Source organism: Coregonus clupeaformis, chromosome 1 (assembly GCF_020615455.1).
Source record: "Coregonus clupeaformis isolate EN_2021a chromosome 1, ASM2061545v1, whole genome shotgun sequence".
Taxonomy (NCBI): Eukaryota; Metazoa; Chordata; class Actinopteri; order Salmoniformes; family Salmonidae; genus Coregonus; species Coregonus clupeaformis.
The window spans coordinates 12,424,455-12,444,783 of NC_059192.1; the positions used below are offsets into that span (position 1 = coordinate 12,424,455).

General features: G+C 44.5%; 1 protein-coding gene across 1 annotated transcript in view; it reads right to left on the bottom strand.

Moving 5' to 3' along the window:
• Nucleotides 1-11,358: 11,358 nt before the first annotated feature.
• Nucleotides 11,359-20,329, bottom strand: part of LOC121581424 (inactive ubiquitin carboxyl-terminal hydrolase 54) — a 71,420-nt gene continuing 62,449 nt past the window's right edge. Inside the window, exons 15-20 of the mRNA XM_045223715.1 lie at nt 18,942-19,100; nt 13,839-13,980; nt 12,597-12,876; nt 12,161-12,446; nt 11,862-12,040; nt 11,359-11,424 (exon numbers count right to left, since the gene is read on the bottom strand). Coding sequence (XP_045079650.1) covers nt 11,359-11,424; nt 11,862-12,040; nt 12,161-12,446; nt 12,597-12,876; nt 13,839-13,980; nt 18,942-19,100 — 1,112 coding nt within the window. The remainder of the gene's footprint in view (nt 11,425-11,861; nt 12,041-12,160; nt 12,447-12,596; nt 12,877-13,838; nt 13,981-18,941; nt 19,101-20,329) is intronic.

Consider the following 20,329-nt stretch of genomic DNA (forward strand, 5'->3'; position numbering starts at 1 on the left):
AGAAAGTGGAAATAACAAACTTTAGAAGCCTTATAAACCTTGAATACACTTCAGGTTTGCATTTCCTGCCGTGCAGGAAAATTCCCAGCAACAAAATAGTGATCAAATTAAGTCTGTACAGAGAGAGAAAGATTTAAAGTGACAGAAATAGATAAATAAATAAAGATAAAATGTTAGATTCAGTAGGGGAAATCTGGGGGTAAAAATAAACTGCAGTTTCTATATTTCCCTCCTCCTCCTCCTCCTCCTCCTCCTCCTCATCATCCCTTTCTCCCTTTCTCTTCTCGTCATCCTATTTTTAGATCAAGACATTTCTCGTTCAGAGAGCAGTGTGTGCCAGTCTGCCACAGGAGCACACGTGCATGCTCTGGCACGTGCGCTAACACTCACATTGCTCAACGATGCAGGCACAACTAGAGAGGGAGAGATGGAGGGACAGACATGGACAGAGGGAGAGATGGAGGGACAGACATGGACAGAGGGAGAGATGGAGGGACAGACATGGCCAGAGGGAGAGATGGAGGGACAGACATGGACAGAGGGAGAGATGGAGGGACAGACATGGAGAGAGGGAGAGATGGAGGGACAGACATGGAGAGAGGGAGAGATGGAGGGACAGACATGGAGAGAGGGAGAGATGGAGGGACAGACATGGACAGAGGGAGAGATGGAGGGACAGACATGGACAGAGGGAGAGATGGAGGGACAGACATGGAGAGAGGGAGAGATGGAGGGACAGACATGGAGAGAGGGAGAGATGGAGGGACAGACATGGACAGAGGGAGAGATGGAGGGACAGACATGGACAGAGGGGGAGATGGAGGGACAGACATGGAGAGAGGGAGAGATGGAGGGACAGACATGGAGAGAGGGAGAGATGGAGGGACAGACATGGACAGAGGGAGAGATGGAGGGACAGACATGGACAGAGGGAGAGATGGAGGGACAGACATGGAGAGAAGGAGAGATGGAGGGACAGACATGGACAGAGGGAGAGATGGAGGGACAGACATGGACAGAGGGAGAGATGGAGGGACAGACATGGACAGAGGGAGAGATGGAGGGACAGACATGGACAGAGGGAGAGATGGAGGGACAGACATGGAGAGAGGGAGAGATGGAGGGACAGACATGGACAGAGGGAGAGATGGAGGGACAGACATGGACAGAGGGAGAGATGGAGGGACATACATGGAGAGAGGGAGAGATGGAGGGACAGACATGGACAGAGGGAGAGATGGAGGGACAGACATGGACAGAGGGAGAGATGGAGGGACAGACATGGACAGAGGGAGAGATGGAGGGACAGACATGGAGAGAGTGAGCAGAGAACAAATATGGGGGGGAGCGAGGGATGAAGAGAGCAAAAGAGGGGGAGGGAGAAAGAGGAGAGTTAAAGAGAGGATGAACGAAAGGAAGAGAGGTGACTCAGAGAGAAGCATAAAGAACAGGATGGATAGATAGAAAGGAATGGGGGAAGATATTGAATTGAAGGACAGAATGGTTGCAGACGGTTAATCAAACAGATGAATATTCCTTTGAGGAGAGGAGGGGAGTCATGCTTCATTGGAAGAGGGAGTTGTAATGTCGATTGACCCTCTCCTCTGGTCCACCTTCCTCTCCTCCCCATGCTGTCTCTCTGTTCAGCTCTACAGGAAGTGGGTTCCTTTCCAAGACTCACTGCAGCAAACTGTCAATCACAACTTAATGTTAGCAAACTTTAAGTCAATAGTAGTGATGGTGTGTGTGTGCTTGCTTGTGTAATTTTTATATTTTTAATTTAACCTTTATTTTATCAGGGAGTCATACTGAGACCAAGGTCTCTTTTACAGAATTACAGAAATTACAGAAAATACACAAATCAATATAAATACAAAATGCAAGTAGAAAGAAAGAAAAATGTGGTCATGAAAAACAAACAGATTCATCACTAATAAGGTCCTCAATCAGCCTTCTGAAATGCCCTAGCTGCACTAAAACATCAAATGTAAGAATATTTTGAAGATTGTTCCACAAATATGGTGCAAGAAAACTAAAAGCTGATTTACCTAACTCAATAGAGCCCAAAGGAATTTCCAGAGTTAACCATCCCTGTGTGGCTGTGGTAACTCGTATGTCTAAAGTTTAGTAAAGATGTTAGGTACAGTGGGACTTTTTGTAAAAGGGCTTTATAAATGAAAATATAGCAATATATCAACCTACATGACATCAAAGAGGACCATCCAACTTTCTGGTAGAGAATGCAGTGATGAGTACTAAAATTGTTGGCCATAAAAAAGCGCAATGCGCTACGATAAACTGCATCTAACGGCTTTAATTAAGTGGCAGCTGCGTTCATATAGATGATTTCGCCATAGTCTAGGGCCGATAGGAACGTCGACTGAATAATCTGCTTTCTACTATTTAGCGAGAGGCAGGACCTATTTCTATAGAAGAAGCCCATTTTTATTCTCAGCTTCTTAACTAACTCATCAAATCCTTTAAAAAAAGCCGCTTTTCATCTATTCAGATGCCCAGATATTTGTAAGCAGGGACACGATCAATATGGCCACCATCCAAAGTACATATGCTTAAATCATCAGTTATTTTTATGTGCTCTAGAGAACAACATATACTTCGTTTTACCTTATTCAGTACTAATTTTAGGTCAATAACGTGTTTATGTAATACAATGAAGGCAGACTGTAGTTCAGATAGAGCCTGGTCAACCGTGGGGTCAACAGCATACACAACAGTATCATCGGCATACAAGTGCAGGTTACAGTTTTTTACAGACAAGTTGATATTGTTAATGTAAACAGTAAAAATTACAGGACCCAGAATCGACCCCTGCTGGATACCTTTTGTAATATCCAGGAAACCTGATTTAAACACCATCAGTAGATACACATTGAGTTATATCTGTCAAATAATTTTTAAACCAGTTACATGCAGACTGGTCTAGGCTAATTGAGGAGTGAGTGATCAACAGTATCGAAAGCCTTTGACAGGTCAATGAAGAGGGCAGCACAATGTCGCCTTTTATTCATACAGTTAACCACATCATTTATACCTAGAGATGCAGCACAGATAGTAATAGTATTATTAATAGTAATACATTTCAAAGATGAAAGAGCTTAGCTGAGAATTAATCAAGGATTCTAATATTTTGCTAGGCAAGAACCTTTTGAAATAGGGCGATAATTATTTAGGTCACAAGGTCACCACCTTTGTGAAGGGGGAGTACATGGGCCGCCTTCCAAACCTTGGGGATAGTACCAGATATAATCATCAGGTTAAAAATATGGGATAATGATTCAGCAATCAGGGGGGCAGAGAGCTGCAGCAAAAATGGATCAAGCATATCAGCCACAGTGGATTTTTTACATCAATCTTAAGCAAGGCATCTAGCACATCACAGATAATAAATTGTTGAAATGAAAACAAAGATTCACTAGAAGTTGACGGGTCAACCGTTGAGTCAGCTAGAGGCTGGCAGAGGGAAGAGCAGTCGATTGACTGACCAGGGTCAACTAAACCACCGTTTCTCTCAAATAAAAAGCCTGTCGAGATAAAATGATGATTAAAATCATCACTTATTCCATTCTTCTCAGTTATGATGCCAGTGTCAGACAGAACTTGCTTAGGCAGGAAAGAAGAGGAATTTGTACGCTTCAGTGCATTTGCCAAAATGTTTAAGGATCACCAGCAGTCAGAGATAGAGCTTAAAAAGTAGCTTGATTTAGCTTTCTTAAATTGAGATAGTATATCTGTTTCTCAATTGTCTGAAAGATTGTCAGTCCACTACAGAGTCAGTTTTCCTTGCTTTGGCCCAGGCCTGATTTCTCATCTGAATGAGCTCAGATAGGTCCGAAGAAAAACGACGGTTAGATCTATCTTGATTCTGAATTGTTTAAAAGGGCTGTGTTTATCTGCCAGAAGAATAACTATGGAGGAGAAATGTTCTAGAACCAACTCAGGGTCAGGAATACAGGAGATAGTGGCTAAATAAGAGTAGAACATATCATGTAAAAAACCTTGAGGAGAAAACTTTAAGAAATGTCTCTTCTTAATTCAACGAGGATTAGTATTTTGCTGTTTCGTATCTCTAATACATCATATCATATGCAAATACTCCAATAGACAAATATTTGTGAGGGCTATTAGTAAGAATGTAATCAATCAATGAGGAGTTAACAGGGTTTTTCACATTTAGCCGTGTGGGTTTTCAGATCAATTGAGAGATTAAAATCAATGCATATACTTAAAGGCCGGGGATAGCCAATCCAGATTCAAATCCCCTAAAATGACCAACTCTGAGGACAAAAAAGGTGTTACACAGTCGGCTATAGCACCAATAGCATCTGCCATGGCAGCAATGGGGGCGGTAAATCCTAGAAACAAATGCATGTGTATTCTGGTTTATGGACACATCTACAACCAGGAGCTAAAAAGTATTGGGAACAAAAATATTTAAAGATTGGGACACCATGTATCTGTGCTATGACTTAAAGATTGCTGTACACCAGCGGAACCCATCCAACTTGAAGGAGCTGGAGCAGTTTTGCCTTGAGGAATGGGCAGAAAATCCAAGTGGCTAGATGTGCCAAGCTTATAGAGACATACCCCAAGAGACTTGCAGCTGTAATTGCTGCAAAAGGTGGCTCTACAAAGTATTGACTTTGGGGGGGTGAATAGTTATGCACGGTCAAGTTCTGTTTTTTTTGTCTTATTTCTTGTTTGTTTAACAATAAAACATATTTTGCATCTTGAAAGTGGAAGGCATGTTGTGTAAATCAAATGATACAAACCCCCCCAAAATAAAAATAAATATAGGTTGTAAGGCAACAAAATAGGAAAAATGCCAAGGGGGTGAATACTTTCGCAAGCCACTGTAGATCCAGCCGACATTCACGTAGGTAGGTATGGCCAGTCGGCCGGCCAGGTAGGTCCGGCCGGCCAGGTGGGTCGGTCCGGCCGGATAGGTCTGATTGGCCAGGTCTATCTTGTCGGCTGGACATATCTACCTGACCCGCCGACCCTATCCAGACGGACCTACCTGACCGGCCTGCCGGACCTACCTACCTGACCGGACCTACCTACCTGGCCAGCTGGCCAGCCGGCTGGACCTACCTACCCGGCCAGCCTTACCTGGTCAAAACATACAGTGAGGGAAAAAAGTATTTGATACCCTGCTGATTTTGTACATTTGCCCACTGACAAAGACATGATCAGTCTATAATTTTAATGGTAGGTTTATTTGAACAGTGAGAGACAGAATAACAACAAAAAGATCCAGAAAAATGCATGTCAAAAATGTTATAAATTGATTTGCATTTTAATGAGGGAAATAAGTATTTGACACCCTCTCAATCAGAAAGATTTCTGGCTCCCGGGGTCTTTTATACAGGTAACAAGCTGAGATTAGGAGCACACTCTTAAAGGGAGTGCTCCTAATCTCAGTTTGTTACCTGTATAAAAGACACCTGTCCACAGAAGGAATCAATCAATCAGATTCCAAACTCTCCACCATGGCCAAGACCAAAGAGCTCTCCAAGGATGTCAGGGACAAGATTGTAGACCTACACAAGGCTGAAATGGGCTACAAGACCATCGCCAAGCAGCTTGGTGAGAAGGTGACAACAGTTGGTGCGATTATTCGCAAATGGAAGAAACACAAAATAACTGTCAATCTCCCTCGGCCTGGGGCTCCATGCAAGATCTCACCTCGTGGAGTTGCAATGATCATGAAAACGGTGAGTAATCAGCCCAGAACTACACGGGAGGATCTTGTCAATGATCTCAAGGCAGCTGGGACCATAGTCACCAAGAAAACAATTGGTAACACACTACGCCGTGAAGGACTGAAATCCTGCAGCGCCCTCAAGGTCCCCCTGCTCAAGAAAGCACATATACAGGCCCGTCTGAAGTTTACCAATGTACATCTGAATGATTCAGAGGAGAACTGGGTGGAAGTGTTGTGGTCAGATGAGACCAAAATCGAGCTCTTTGGCATCAACTCAACTCGCCTTGTTTGGAGGAGGAGGAATGCTGCCTATGACCCCAAGAACACCATCCCCACCGTCAAACATGGAGGTGGAAACATTATGCTTTAGGGGTTTTTCTGTTAAGGGGACAGGACAACTTCACCGCATCAAAGGGACGATGGACGGGGCCATGTACCGTCAAATCTTGGGTGAGAACCTCCTTCCCTCAGCCAGGGCATTGAAAATGGGTCGTGGATGGGTATTCCAGCATAACAGTGACCCAAAACACACGGCCAAGGCAACAAAGGAGTGGCTCAAGAAGAAGCACATTAAGGTCCTGGAGTGGCCTAGCCAGTCTCCAGACCTTAATATCATAGAAAATCTGTGGAGGGAGCTGAAGGTTCGAGTTGCCAAATGTCAGGCTCGAAACCTTAATGACTTGGAGAAGATCTGCAAAGAGGAGTGGGACAAAATCCCTCCTGAGATGTGTGCAAACCTGGTGGCCAACTACAAGAAACGTCTGGTTTTGCCACCAAGTACTAAGTCATGTTTTGCAGAGGGGTCAAATACTTATTTCCCCATTAAACTGCAAATCAATTCATAACATTTTTCACATGCGTTTTTCCTGGATTTTTTTGTTGTTATTCTGTCTCTCACTGTTCAAATAAACCTATCATTAAAATTATAGACTGATCATGTCTTTGTCAGTGGGCAAACGTACAAAATCAGCAGGGGATCAAATACTTTTTTCCCTCACTGTATAGATTAAATGGTTGTAAAGATGGGGAGAGGTCTGTCCGTAATAAAGAGATGCTCTGCTTTTTTAACATCACACTCCACAAAGCAAGTCCTGCAGGCTCTAGTTTGATCTTATCTTGATTATTGTCCAGTCATATGGTCAAGTGCTGCAAGGAAAGACCTAGTTAAGCTGCAGCTGGCCCAGAACAGAGCAGCACGTCTTGCTCTTCGTTGTAATCACAGGGCTAATATTAAGACTATTCATGCCAGTCTCTCTTGGCTAAGAGTTGAGGATAGACTGACTGCGTCACTTCTTGTTTTTATAAGAAGCATTCATGTGTTGGAAATTCCAAATTGTTTGCATAGTCAACTTACACACAGCACTAACACACACACTTACCCCACCAGACATGCCACAAGGTCCACAATAAATTCAAGGACATGTGCAGTATTATACAGAGAGAGAGAGAGAGAGAGAGAGAGAGATTACTATATTGTTGCTGTAAATCTCTATACTGACCTCTTCTGGTTGATTGGCAGACTTCAGCTACATCCTCATTGGCCAGGACCTGGTTATGAGTCATAGTCGGACCACTATCAGTTTCACTACGTAGTGTGGTGTACACTCCATAAAGCCAAATTTATACCGGACGTAAGGATTACGCAATGCAAGAACACATTTAGCTACTGCACAATGGCAAAATTTGGCTGACATATTTATGCGCAGGGAATCCATTTGCATGGCTAATTGCATTCTTGCTTTGGCACTTACGTCAGGTACCAATTAGGCATAAATGCCATGATACCCAGGCTCCTCCATTCACAGACAAAGCAGCCAATGAGAAAACAGAGCCAGATGAGCGGTTACGTCCCCAGTAGGAGAGCAGTGGTAATAACTTTATTGCAAAAATACAGGATCCCTCTTTCCCCGAGCAACGATACCCAGTACCAACACAAACATCCACACATTAACAAACCCACACATACACATACACAAATCCCTCTCTCTCGCTCTGGAAATGACTCATAGCCTTCTTTTATCCCCACTTTCTAGTTCACACACATACATACATCTCTCTCCTTCATCCTTTCTTTCTTTCATGCATCATCGCTCTCTTTCTCTGTCTTTCTTCCCTATCACTCTTTGCATTGAATTTCCATTGGCTGTTCCTAGCATAGTATACAGTATACCTTCTTACAACATAGTGAACCACTTCAGTACTACCTTCTTACAACATAGTGAACCACTTCAGTACTATGTATGTATATGGTGCAAATCTGAAATCACACACTATTCCCTATGTAGGGCTCTGGCCAAAAGTAGTGTGTACTATAGAGGGAATATGGTGCCATTTGGGATCGAGCCTATGACTTACTACAGAGTTCAACAGCAGCATTTAATCACGTATCTTCTGTACTTGATTTTGTAAATAAAGTGTCAGTTCGTGGGCGTATCTACTTCCTGTTTCCTGTCTGTCAGGTCAGAGGTCAAGGGTCAGAAGGGAAGGTTGATTTGCATAGCGGACTCATGCACTACAGTTGGCTACATTCTCCCACGTCCACAACACAAACAACAGCAACAAAACAAACAGATCAATTAAAATAAATAAAATGACGTTAAAGACAGACAGAGATCTTTGTCTAAGTGCCAACCTTTGGTTTAGATAAAACAATAATTTATCAGTTCTGTCTCGATCTCATTCTGCACTGGGCCACTGGTCTCCAAATAGGGATTAGTTATCATGTTTATATCTTTGTACATATTGTGTATGTACATAGATATGTTATGTATATATTATGACATAACATGTTCAGTAGGTTAAAACATATCGTAAAATGTTCAAGACATGTCAGTAGGCTACATCAGAGAAATTAAATGTGTTACTTACTTATAACTGTTTTATAACTCTGTTACAACTGGAGGGTGAGAGACTATTCCCATTAATAAAATATATCATGGCATGGCCTTAAAATATATCTATAATACATACAGTACATACCATATATATATATATATATATATATATATATATATATATATATATATTTTATAATATAGTGTTTCACCATTCATATCTGAGTAACATCAGGGTCAGAGCTGGACTGAAAGGTCCAAAGGAAGATTCAGTAACTAAGAACCAATCATGTTAACCTGAGGCCTCAAATAAACATTTACCCTTCAAGTACACTTCAAAAAGTACCCTTCAGCAAATACACTTCCCAAATTACACTTGAGTTCCCTTACCATCCCTCTATCATAGCTCTTTATCACGTTACATCAGATGTGCAAAAGTTTGTTCAATTTAGCTACCGTTATCTGTTAAAAAAAACATATATCAAAAAAATAACTAGGAGAAAATGAAGCGCTAGTCTGTTAGTTTTTCCCGGTAGAAATGGGAGCGCAGCGTTGGCAGCTACAACTATCAGTCAGGTGACCTCCAGCAGGACACTTGTGAAGGTCACTCACCCCAGAACCACTAAATTATCAATATCTTCATCATTATCATTATTAATATGAACATTCCATAAGGTCTTAATAACACACAGGTTTCATACATCGTTTTTCTGTACATTACTTTAGTTATTATTAGAGTTCAGCCTATACGTAGCTATGTAGGCACGTACGCACTAGTCCTGGGGTTGCCGTGGAAACAGCACAGCCAGGTGTGGTGTGCCATCATCCGACAGGAAATGCCCAATAAGAAAGAGGAAGAGACGTGGCTAATCGATAACCCCCTTTCCCTGTGGATCTGTCAATCTGAAGGTTCCAGAGCCCCTCTGATTGAGGCAGGTAAAGCAGGGAGGTCAGAGGCTAAACCAGGCTAGCTAATCTACTTCCTCATTTATAGACCCAAAGAGGGGCAGGCTAGCAGGCTAACGTTCAGAGTAAGACCATATTAGGAGGCTAACAGCCTAGTAGCTAGCTAGCTAGTTAGCTAGCTAGAAGAGTAATTAGAAGAGTTTGTTGTTTTCTAGTTTGGGGTTTCAGAGTAATTCCTGCTGAGGGGGGCTGAGAATGACTGCATAGACTGAATAGTTGGAGAAGGACGGGGCGTGGCGACAGCCCATACTAAAAACTGGCCAAATAATATATTTCCATACAAACGTGTGTATTCCAAATACATTTACAAATGTATGTCACACATTAAAATACATTTACAAATGCATAAAAAATACATTATTTGGCACCATTTTTATTTTCCACATGTATCCTAAACTGCATCCCAAAAATATTTTTTCAATGCATTTTTCTTTGTATGGGAGATGGGGGTAGTGGTGAGTTCAGTAGACCACTGAGGGGCGGAGGTGGGGAGAGGTGTGTGTTTGGGGTTGGGGAGTCCTTGGCCAACCCCCTATCGTGGCAGTGGGTGAGGTGCAGTGCTGCCCTGGAAGGTGCCTGTAGCAGTGTGGAGGGTTAGGTCCCCAGAGGGCTACCCTGGAAAATGTTTGTACACTGTAAACCCCAATGCATTTTTAACTCAAATACTTCTAGTAAGTTTAACTCAAAGTCAATGAAAAGTCATTATTACTTAAAATTTTTATGTGGTACTGACTCAAAACTAAATGAGAAGTCACATCAACTCCATTTTCTTTTAAGTTATGATAACAAATTAACTTTTTTCCCAGCATGCTCTACTGCAGGTAGATTTTTTGGAATAGTTTTTAATATATATCAATTGAGTGATTTATTAATATTATGCTACACATAGATGAATATACATTTTTCTAAACTAATCCAATAATTTACTTAGATTGTTTAGCACCCATTACTGAAATGGTTGTTCCAGCTTAAATGGCTTAAGTAGTCTCCTCACACTGTTTCTAACCCTGGCAGTTATTATAAATGCAGGTTGCGGTTGAATAAAAATGTCAACTGTTTTACACATCACTTTGCAAGCCGGCCTAATGTGACTTGCAGGTAGGGTTACAAAAATTGGGTACCTTGTCCAGAAATCCTTCAACCAGGATTTTTTGAAAATCAAGGAATTTTGGGAAAATTACCGTAAGTTTGCAACTCTATTTGCAGGCCTGATGTGGCCTGTAAACCATGAGTTTCAGGCCACTGTATTAGGGTAAAGCTAGGTTTCAAATTAAGGCCTTATGAGATTTGTAATAAAGAGTTTGATTATAATGATAACATTTGCCTTGGAACTCACTTGGTGAAGGTCACAGGACTGAAAAAAGGAATGAATTCAACAACCATATCTGTCACTAACAAATACAGTCATGGACCACCCATGACTGTATTTGTTAGTGACAGATATGGTTGTTGAATTCATTCCTTTTTTCAGTCCTGTAACTCTACAATTCACTTGAAAAGTCAAGGCACACTGGGAAATTCAATTGGAGGCGTGGCTTAGTGGTTCCTGGAAGTCGCTCTGGATACAAGCGTCTGCTAAATGACTAAAATGTATATATTACGTGCAATGGGTTTCCTCAAACGTTTTGAGTAATGACAGCACATTTGGGCTTACAGTGTAGCGGTGTGGAGGGTTAGGGTCCCAAAGGGCTGGCCTGGAAGGTGCCTGTAGCAGTATGGTGGGTTAGGACCCCAGAGGGCTGCCCTGGAAGGTGCCTGTAGCGGTGTGGAGGGTAAGGACCCCAGAGGGCTGCCCTGGAAGGAGCCTGTAGTGTAGATGCATATGGAGGCGGATCAGTGGTCTGAAGACAGCTTCACCCCAGTCAGACACCAGAAACTCCCTGCACCATTGGGCATCTCCTGCAGGGGGAGGAACAACACAGAGTGACGGACAGGCCCCAGAGGTGAAGGGTAAGGGGTGACGTCAACATTACCTGAATGGAGATATGGAAGGACTGGTGTGATGGTAATGATGATGATGAAGATGATGATGATGCTGTAGCAATACAGGGTCTCAGAGGAGATTAGGTAAGAAGCAGAGGCCCTGACATCTGTCTGATTCACCTTCAGAAGGGGGAGAGAGAGAGAGAGAGAGAGAGAGAGAGAGAGAGAGAGAGAGAGAGAGAGAGAGGGATGGATGGAGAGAGAGAGAGAGAGGGAAGGAGAGAGAGAGAGAGACCAGCAGTGTGATGATAGTGTGTAGATGAGAATTGAAGGTAAAACAGAGATGCAGGTCTACAACATGACCACTGGAGTGCAGCAGTGCATGTGTGTGCGTGTGTGTAGGATACACTCACAAAGCTGCGTGTTGCGGTGAGACGATGGCGACGCGGGTTGATGATTGTGCCGCTCAGACTGCGGCCAATAGTGCTGCTGCAGTCAGTCCGGTACACACTCATCTCCACGTTGGCGTTGGGGGTGAGGGAACGAGCTGGCCATCCTACCCCACCCTGCAGCCTCCCGGCTGGACTACCACCTAGACACACACAGGGCATAGGCTGGAGGTCAGGGATCATACTCACTATATACACACACACCTTCATACATTTACTAGACACACAGCTACATACACACAACTACAGCCTGCAGTACGTACCTCTACTTCCTGCCTGGAGGCTGGCCCGGTACAGGAAGTCCAGCTCTGATAACCCTGCCTCCTCAGGGTCACAGGGGTCATGCTGCCGAGGGGCAGGCTGGGAGTTGTAGTTTCGGTAGGGGAGATGTGGCCTAACGGGGAGGCGGCGGTCTGGAGGTGTGTCATATGGCGTAACCACGGCATCTGGGCGGTCCAAGCTCCAGGAGGACCAATGACGTGTGACGGTGTTGGCGGCAGAACCTTGATCGGGCCAATGAGGAGAGGCAGTGGAGGGAGAGGGGTGGAGCTGACTGCGGTAGGAGCGGGGGGTGGGTAGACGGTCGGAGTGTGTGTGTGGATGCTCAGGGTTTGTCCGTGAGGGTGGAGGGTGTGTGTGTTGGGGGTCAGAGTAAGAGTGTGTGTGTGAGGGGGGAGTGTGTGTGTGTGTGTGTGATATATCCCAGAGTCCGAGAGGTAGAGAGGGGAGAGAGATGGCCAGGTGTCTGCTTAGAGGTCTCACACACACACCCCCAACCTGCAACAACTCCTCCAGCCTCATCCCCTGTTGCTTCTTACCCTCCTCAACCTGTGCAGGGGGGCTGTTGGTGGAAGGGCGTGGGAGGGATGAGTGGAGAGGGGGCTGACCAGGGCCCAGGGTTGCAGCCTGGTAGGCTGGCCGAACCTCTTCCCCCTCCTGATTGGGCGTCAGCAGTACTTGGAGCGGGCCAGACTGTTCACTGATTGGACCACAGGAGAGAAGGGTCAGAGTCACTCAGAAGCCAATCACAATCAGAGTAAATAAAGATTTTTTAAAAACACTTAAAATGAAAATGATAAAATATGTTGAAATAAAAGCCTCTTATGTCAGGTTTACGACTGTGTAATGTAGGATTTATAGAGCTATACAGCACTATGTCACCACACACACACACACTCACACACCATCCCTCATACCCCACATTAACTCTCCACATCTCCGCTGGCTGGCTCAGTAATAATTACCCAGAAGCCTTTGCAGCAGTCACCATAAATCACAGCTCTATTTTGATCAATAGAGGAGAGGAGGAAGAGGATAAAGAAGTCTATAGAGGAGAGGAAGAATACGGGGATAAAGAATAAATGAGATAGAGGAGTTCAAAACAGGAAGAGGAGAATAGTGTATACCTCCCAGCCAACCCAGCACTAGCCCCTCACAGACAGATACTCCTAGACAGGTCTGGACCAGATATCTCACCATCAAGTACTAGTACAAACCAGTCAAGATCAGCATTGACCAACACAGACAGATACAGACCATCTATCTCAGAGTACAGACACTTTCCACTCTAGTGCACTACACACAGAGGTGGTTTTGGACAGGCAGAGTTGGGACACACACAGAGGGGTCCTGGGGTGGGTTTTGGACAGGCAGAGCTGGGACACACACAGAGGTGTCCTGGGTTGGGTTTTGGACAGGCAGAGCTGGGACACACACAGAGGGGTCCTGGGGTGGGTTTTGGACAGGCAGAGTTGGGACACACACAGAGGGGTCCTGGGGTGGGTTTTGGACAGGCAGAGTTGGGACACACACAGAGGGGTCCTGGGGTGGGTTTTGGACAGGCAGAGTTGGGACACACACAGAGGGGTCCTGGGGTGGGTTTTGGACAGGCAGAGTTGGGACACACACAGAGGGGTCCTGGGGTGGGGACAGTTATGGTACCTGCAATTCCCCTGTGGACTGGCGCGTCCTGTTTCCTGCTCCATATCCTGTTCCTGTGTGATTGGCTCCCCAGTGCTCCTCATGCATGCAGCTACAGCCAATCCAACACGAGCATTAGCCTCATGCAGGGGGCTGAGCACAGCTGAGAATGTTAACGAGAGAGCAGGAGGAGAGATACCGAGAGAGAGATGGAGATGGAAAACAGGAGGGGGAAAAAAGTGAGGTGGAGAAAGAGAGAGAGAGGAAAGGGAAATGAGAGAGGTGGGAAGAGAGAGAGCAATAGAATAGAAAGAGAAGGGAAAGAGGTATGGAGGAAAGAGAGAAAAAGAGAAGTAAAGTAGAGGAATGGTAATGAGGGGCCAAGCATGCAAACAGCTCCTTTGTGTGTGTGTGTGTGTGTGTGTGTGTGTGTGTGTGTGTGTGTGTGTGTGTGTGTGTGTGTGCGTGTGTGCGGGATAGTCAATGAGAGAGAGATGAGGTTTTCAAGACAGAGTGAGCAGGGCTGGGGTCGCGGTCACTAAGTAACACACTGCACAGGGGTCAGAGGTCAGGGGAAGACATTGGCCTAAAGGACAGATCTAAGGTGCAGCTGTTGTGCAGCGTTTAGCCTAGTGAACACACCCCTGCTGTCTGAGTGACTGGGGTGTTGGTGGGTTAGGAGAAGAAGAATCACAGCAGGAGAACAACCATCAAATGTTCAGAGATGATTTTCTTTCACTTTTTTTTTGTACCTTTATTTAACCAGGCTAGGCAGAATTGTACCTTTATTTAACCAGGTAAGCCAGTTGAGAACAAGTTCTCATTTACAACTGCGACCTGGCCAAGATAAAGCAAAGCAGTTCGATAAAAAAAAAAAACAACACAGAGTTACATATGGAATAAACAAAACGTACAGTCAACAACACAATAGAAAATCTATATACAGTGTGTGCAAATGTAGTAAGTTATGGAGGTAAGGCAATACATAGGCCATAGTGCAAAAGTGATATATGTGCAGAAGATGATGTGCAAATAGAGATATTGGGGTGCAAATGAGAAAAATAAATAACAATGTAAATAACAATATGGAGATGAGGTAGTTGGGTGGGCTAATTACAGATGGGCTGTGTATAGGTGCAGTGATCGGTAAGCTGCTCTGACAACTGATGCTTAAAGTTAGTGAGGGAGATAAGTGCCTCCAGCTTCAGAGATTTTTGCAGTTCGTTCCAGTCATTTGCAGCAGAGAACTGGAAGGAATGGCGGCCAAAGGAGGTGTTGGCTTTGGGGATGACCAGTGAGATATACCTGCTGGAACGCATACAGTGAGGGAAAAAAGTATTTGATCCCCTGCTGATTTTGTACGTTTGCCCACTGACAAAGAAATGATCAGTCTATAATTTTAATGATAGGTTTATTTGAACAGTGAGAGACAGAATAACAACAAAAAAATCCTGAAAAAAAACGCATGTCAAAAATGTTATAAATTGATTTGCATTTTAATGAGGGAAATAAGTATTTGACCCCCTCTCAATCAGAAAGATTTCTGGCTCCCAGGTGTCTTTTATACAGGCAACGAGCTGAGATTAGGAGCACACTCTTAAAGGGAGTGCTCCTAATCTCAGCTTGTTACCTGTATAAAAGACACCTGTCCACAGAAGCAATCAATCAATCAGATTCCAAACTCTCCACCATCGCCAAGACCAAAGAGCTCTCCAAGGATGTCAGGTTGTAAACCTACACAAGGCTGGAATGGGCTACAAGACCATCGACAAGCAGCTTGGTGAGAAGGTGACAACAGTTGGTGCAGACAATTACATTGATGGAAGTTACAATCTATCTGCAATATTAAGCTGATCTGTTGGTGCGATTATTCGCAAATGGAAGAAACACAAAAGAACTGTCAAACTCCCTCGGCCTGGGGCTCCATGCAAGATCTCACCTCGTGGAGTTGTAATGATCATGAGAACGGTGAGGAATCAGCCCAGAACTACACGGGAGGATCTTGTCAATGATCTCAAGGCAGCTGGGACCATAGTCACCAAGAAAAAAATTGGTAACACACTACGCCGTGAAGGACTGAAATCCTGCAGCGCCCGCAAGGTCCGCTTGCTCAAGAAAGCACATATACAGGGCCGTCTGAAGTTTGCCAATGAACATCTGAATGATTCAGAGGAGAACTGGGTGAAAGTGTTGTGGTCAGATGAGACCAAAATCGAGCTCTTTGGCATCATCTCAACTCACCGTGTTTGGAGGAGGAGGAATGCTGCCTATGACCACAAGAACACCTTCCCCACCGTCAAACATGGAGGTGGAAACATTATGCTTTGGGGATGTTTTTCTGCTAAGGGGACAGGACAACTTCACTGCATCAAAGGGACGATGGACGGGGCCATGTACCGTCAAATCTTGGGTGAGAACCTCCTTCCCTCAGCCAGGGCATTGAAAATGGGTCGTGGATGGGTATTCCAGCATGACAATGACCCAAAACACACAGCCAAGGCAACAAAGGAGTGGCTCAAGAAGAAGCACATTAAGGTCCTGGAGTGGCCTAGCCAGTCTCCAGACCTTAATCCCATAGAAAATCTGTGGAGGGAGCTGAAGGTTCGAGTTGCCAAACGTCAGTCTCGAAACCTTAATGACTTGGAGAAGATCTGCAAAGAGGAGTGGAACAAAATCCCTCCTGAGATGTGTGCAAACCTGGTGGCCAACTACAAGAAATGTCTGACCTCTGTGATTGCCAACAAGGGTTTTGCCACCTAGTACTAAGTTATGTTTTGCAGAAGGGTCAAATCCTTATTTCCCTCACGCAAATCAATTAACATTTTTGACATGTGTTTTTCTGGATTTTTTTGTTGTTATTCTGTCTCTCACTGTTCAAATAAACCTACCATTAAAATTATAGACTGATCATGTCTTTGTCAGTGGGCAAACGTACAAAATCAGCAGGGGATCAAATACTTTTTTCCCTCACTGTATAGATTAAATGGTTGTAAAGATGGGGAGAGGTCTGTCCGTAATAAAGAGATGCTCTGCTTTTTTAACATCACACTCCACAAAGCAAGTCCTGCAGGCTCTAGTTTGATCTTATCTTGATTATTGTCCAGTCATATGGTCAAGTGCTGCAAGGAAAGACCTAGTTAAGCTGCAGCTGGCCCAGAACAGAGCAGCACGTCTTGCTCTTCATTGTAATCACAGGGCTAATATTAAGACTATTCATGCCAGTCTCTCTTGGTTAAGAGTTGAGGATAGACTGACTGCGTCACTTCTTGTTTTTATAAGAAGCATTCATGTGTTGGAAATTCCAAATTGTTTGCATAGTCAACTTACACACAGCACTAACACACACACTTACCCCACCAGACATGCCACAAGGTCCACAATAAATTCAAGGAAATGTGCAGTATTATACAGAGAGAGAGAGAGAGAGATTACTATATTTGGCTCATCAAATACTTTTTTCCCTCACTGTACTATGGGTGGGTGTTGCTATGGTGACCAATGATTTAAGATAAGGGGGGGATTTGCCTAGAAGTGATTTATAGATGACCTGGAGCCAGTGGGTTTGGCGACGGATATGTAGTGAGGGCCACCCAATGAGAGCGTACAGGTCACAATGGTGGGTAGTATATGAGGCTTTGGTGACAAAACGGATGGCACTGTGATAGACTACATCCAATTTGCTGAGTAGAGTGTTGGAAGCTATTTTGTAAATGACATCGCCGAAGTCAAGGATCAGTAGGATAGTCAGTTTTACGAGGGCATGTTTAGCAGCATGAGTGAAGGAGGCTTTGTTGCGAAATAGGAAGCCGATTCTAGATTTAACTTTGGATTGGAGATGCTTAATGTGAGTCTGGAAGGAGAGTTTATGGTCTAACCAGACACCTAGGTATTTGTAGTTGTCCACATATTCTAAGTCAGACCCGCTGAGAGTAGTGATTCTAGTCGGGCGGGCGGTTGCAAGCAGCGTTTGATTGAAGAGCATGCATTTAGTTTTACTAGTGTTTAAGAGCAGTTGGAGGCTACTGAAGGAGTGTTGTATGGCATTGAAGCTCGTTTGGATGTTTGTTAACACAGTGTCCAATGAAGGGCCAGATGTATACAAAATGGTGTTGTCTGCGTAGAGGTGGATCTGAGAGTCACCAGCAGCAAGAGCGACATCATTGATATACACGGAGAATAGAGTCGGCCCGAGAATTAAACCCTATGGCACCCCCATAGAGACTGCCAGAGGTCCAGACAACAGGCCCTCCGATTTGACACATTGAACTCTATCTGAGAAGTAGTTGGTGAACCAGGCGAGGCAGTCATTTGAGAAACCAAGGCTAGTATTAGCATAAAGCACTAACATTAGTATGCAACGCTAAAACCATTGAATCGCATATCAATAATGCCACCGATTTACCCGTAGGTTTTTTTTTTGTGTGTGTGTGTGTGTGTGTGTGTGTGCGTGTGGATGTGTGCGTGCCTGCGGATGTGTGTGTGTGTGTGTGTTGAAGAAGGTGAACGACACGACAAACAGACACAGAGAGGTTGACACAGGAACACACACGCACACCTGATTCAACTAATCAATTAACCACCCAGTGATGGTGTGTGTTAGTGCTGGGCCAAAACAAAAACCTGCACACTCTATAGTCCTCCAGGACCAGGGAGCCGAGAACACTGGTCTATACACTGTTATACCGACACACATACACAAACACAGTAGGTATCCATAAACACACCCAAAATGAGACATTAAACAAAAGTATGTTCTTCTCTCTTGTTAAAAGGCACAAGGACAGGACGGAAAGACAGCCACCAAAGGAGGAACAGACAGACATGGTGACAAACACACACTAACACACACTAAGACACACACACACACACACTAACACACACTAAGACACACTAAGTTACACACACACACTAAGACACACTAAGACACACTAAGACACACTAAGACACACACACACACTAAGACACACAAAGACACACACACACACTAACACACACTAAGACACACTAAGACACACACACACACTAACACACACACTAAGACACATACACACTAAGACACACTAAGACACACACACACACACACACTACGACACACTAAGACACACACACCCTCCCCATCCTCACCTTGGTGTTGTAGCTGGTCTAAGTCCATGTATTTGGAGGGTCTGGGGTTGAAGGTCGTGGCAGCTTCTCTTTCTGCCTCCTCCCTCCTCTGCTGCTCCTGCTGTCTCGCTCTCCTCACCACCTCCTCCTGAAGATCATCCAGCTCACTGCGGCCAACGCCTACACACACACACACACACACACACACACACAGACACACACACACACACACACACACACACACACACACACACACACACACACACACACACACACACACACAGACACACACACACACACACAGACACAGACACACACACACAGAGACACACACACACACACACACACACACACACACACACACACACACACACACACACACACACACACACACACACACACACACACACACACACACACACACACACACACACACAGAGACACACACACACACACACACACACACACACACACACACACACACACAGACACACACACACACACACACACACACACACACACACACACACACACAGACACACACACAGACACACACACAGACACACACACACACACACACAGACACACACACACACACACACACACACACACAGACACACACACACACACACACACAGACACACACAGACACACACACACACACACACACACACACACACACACACACACACACACACACACACACACACACACAGACACACACACACACAGACACACACAGACACACACACACACAGACACACACACACACACACACACAAACACAGACATACACACACACAGACATACACACACACAGACACACACAGACACACACAGACACACACAGACACACACAGACACACACAGACACACAGACACACAGACACACACACACACACACACACACACACACACGGGAACGTGGGAGAAACAAACATGTATAAATATTGTACAAACACACACACTCTACCTCTCTGACACCATTAGATATCTCACACACACACTCTACCTCTCTGACACCATTAGATATCTCACACACACACTCTACCTCTCTGACACCATTAGATATCTCACACACACACTCTACCTCTCTGACACCATTAGATATCTCACACACACACTCTACCACTCTGACACCATTAGATATCTCACACACACACTCTACCTCTCTGACACCATTAGATATCTCACACACACACTCTACCTCTCTGACACCATTAGATATCTCACACACACACTCTACCACTCTGACACCATTAGATATCTCACACACACACTCTACCTCTCTGACACCATTAGATATCTCACACACACACTCTACCTCTCTGACACCATTAGATATCTCACACACACACTCTACCTCTCTGACACCATTAGATATCTCACACACACACACACTCTACCTC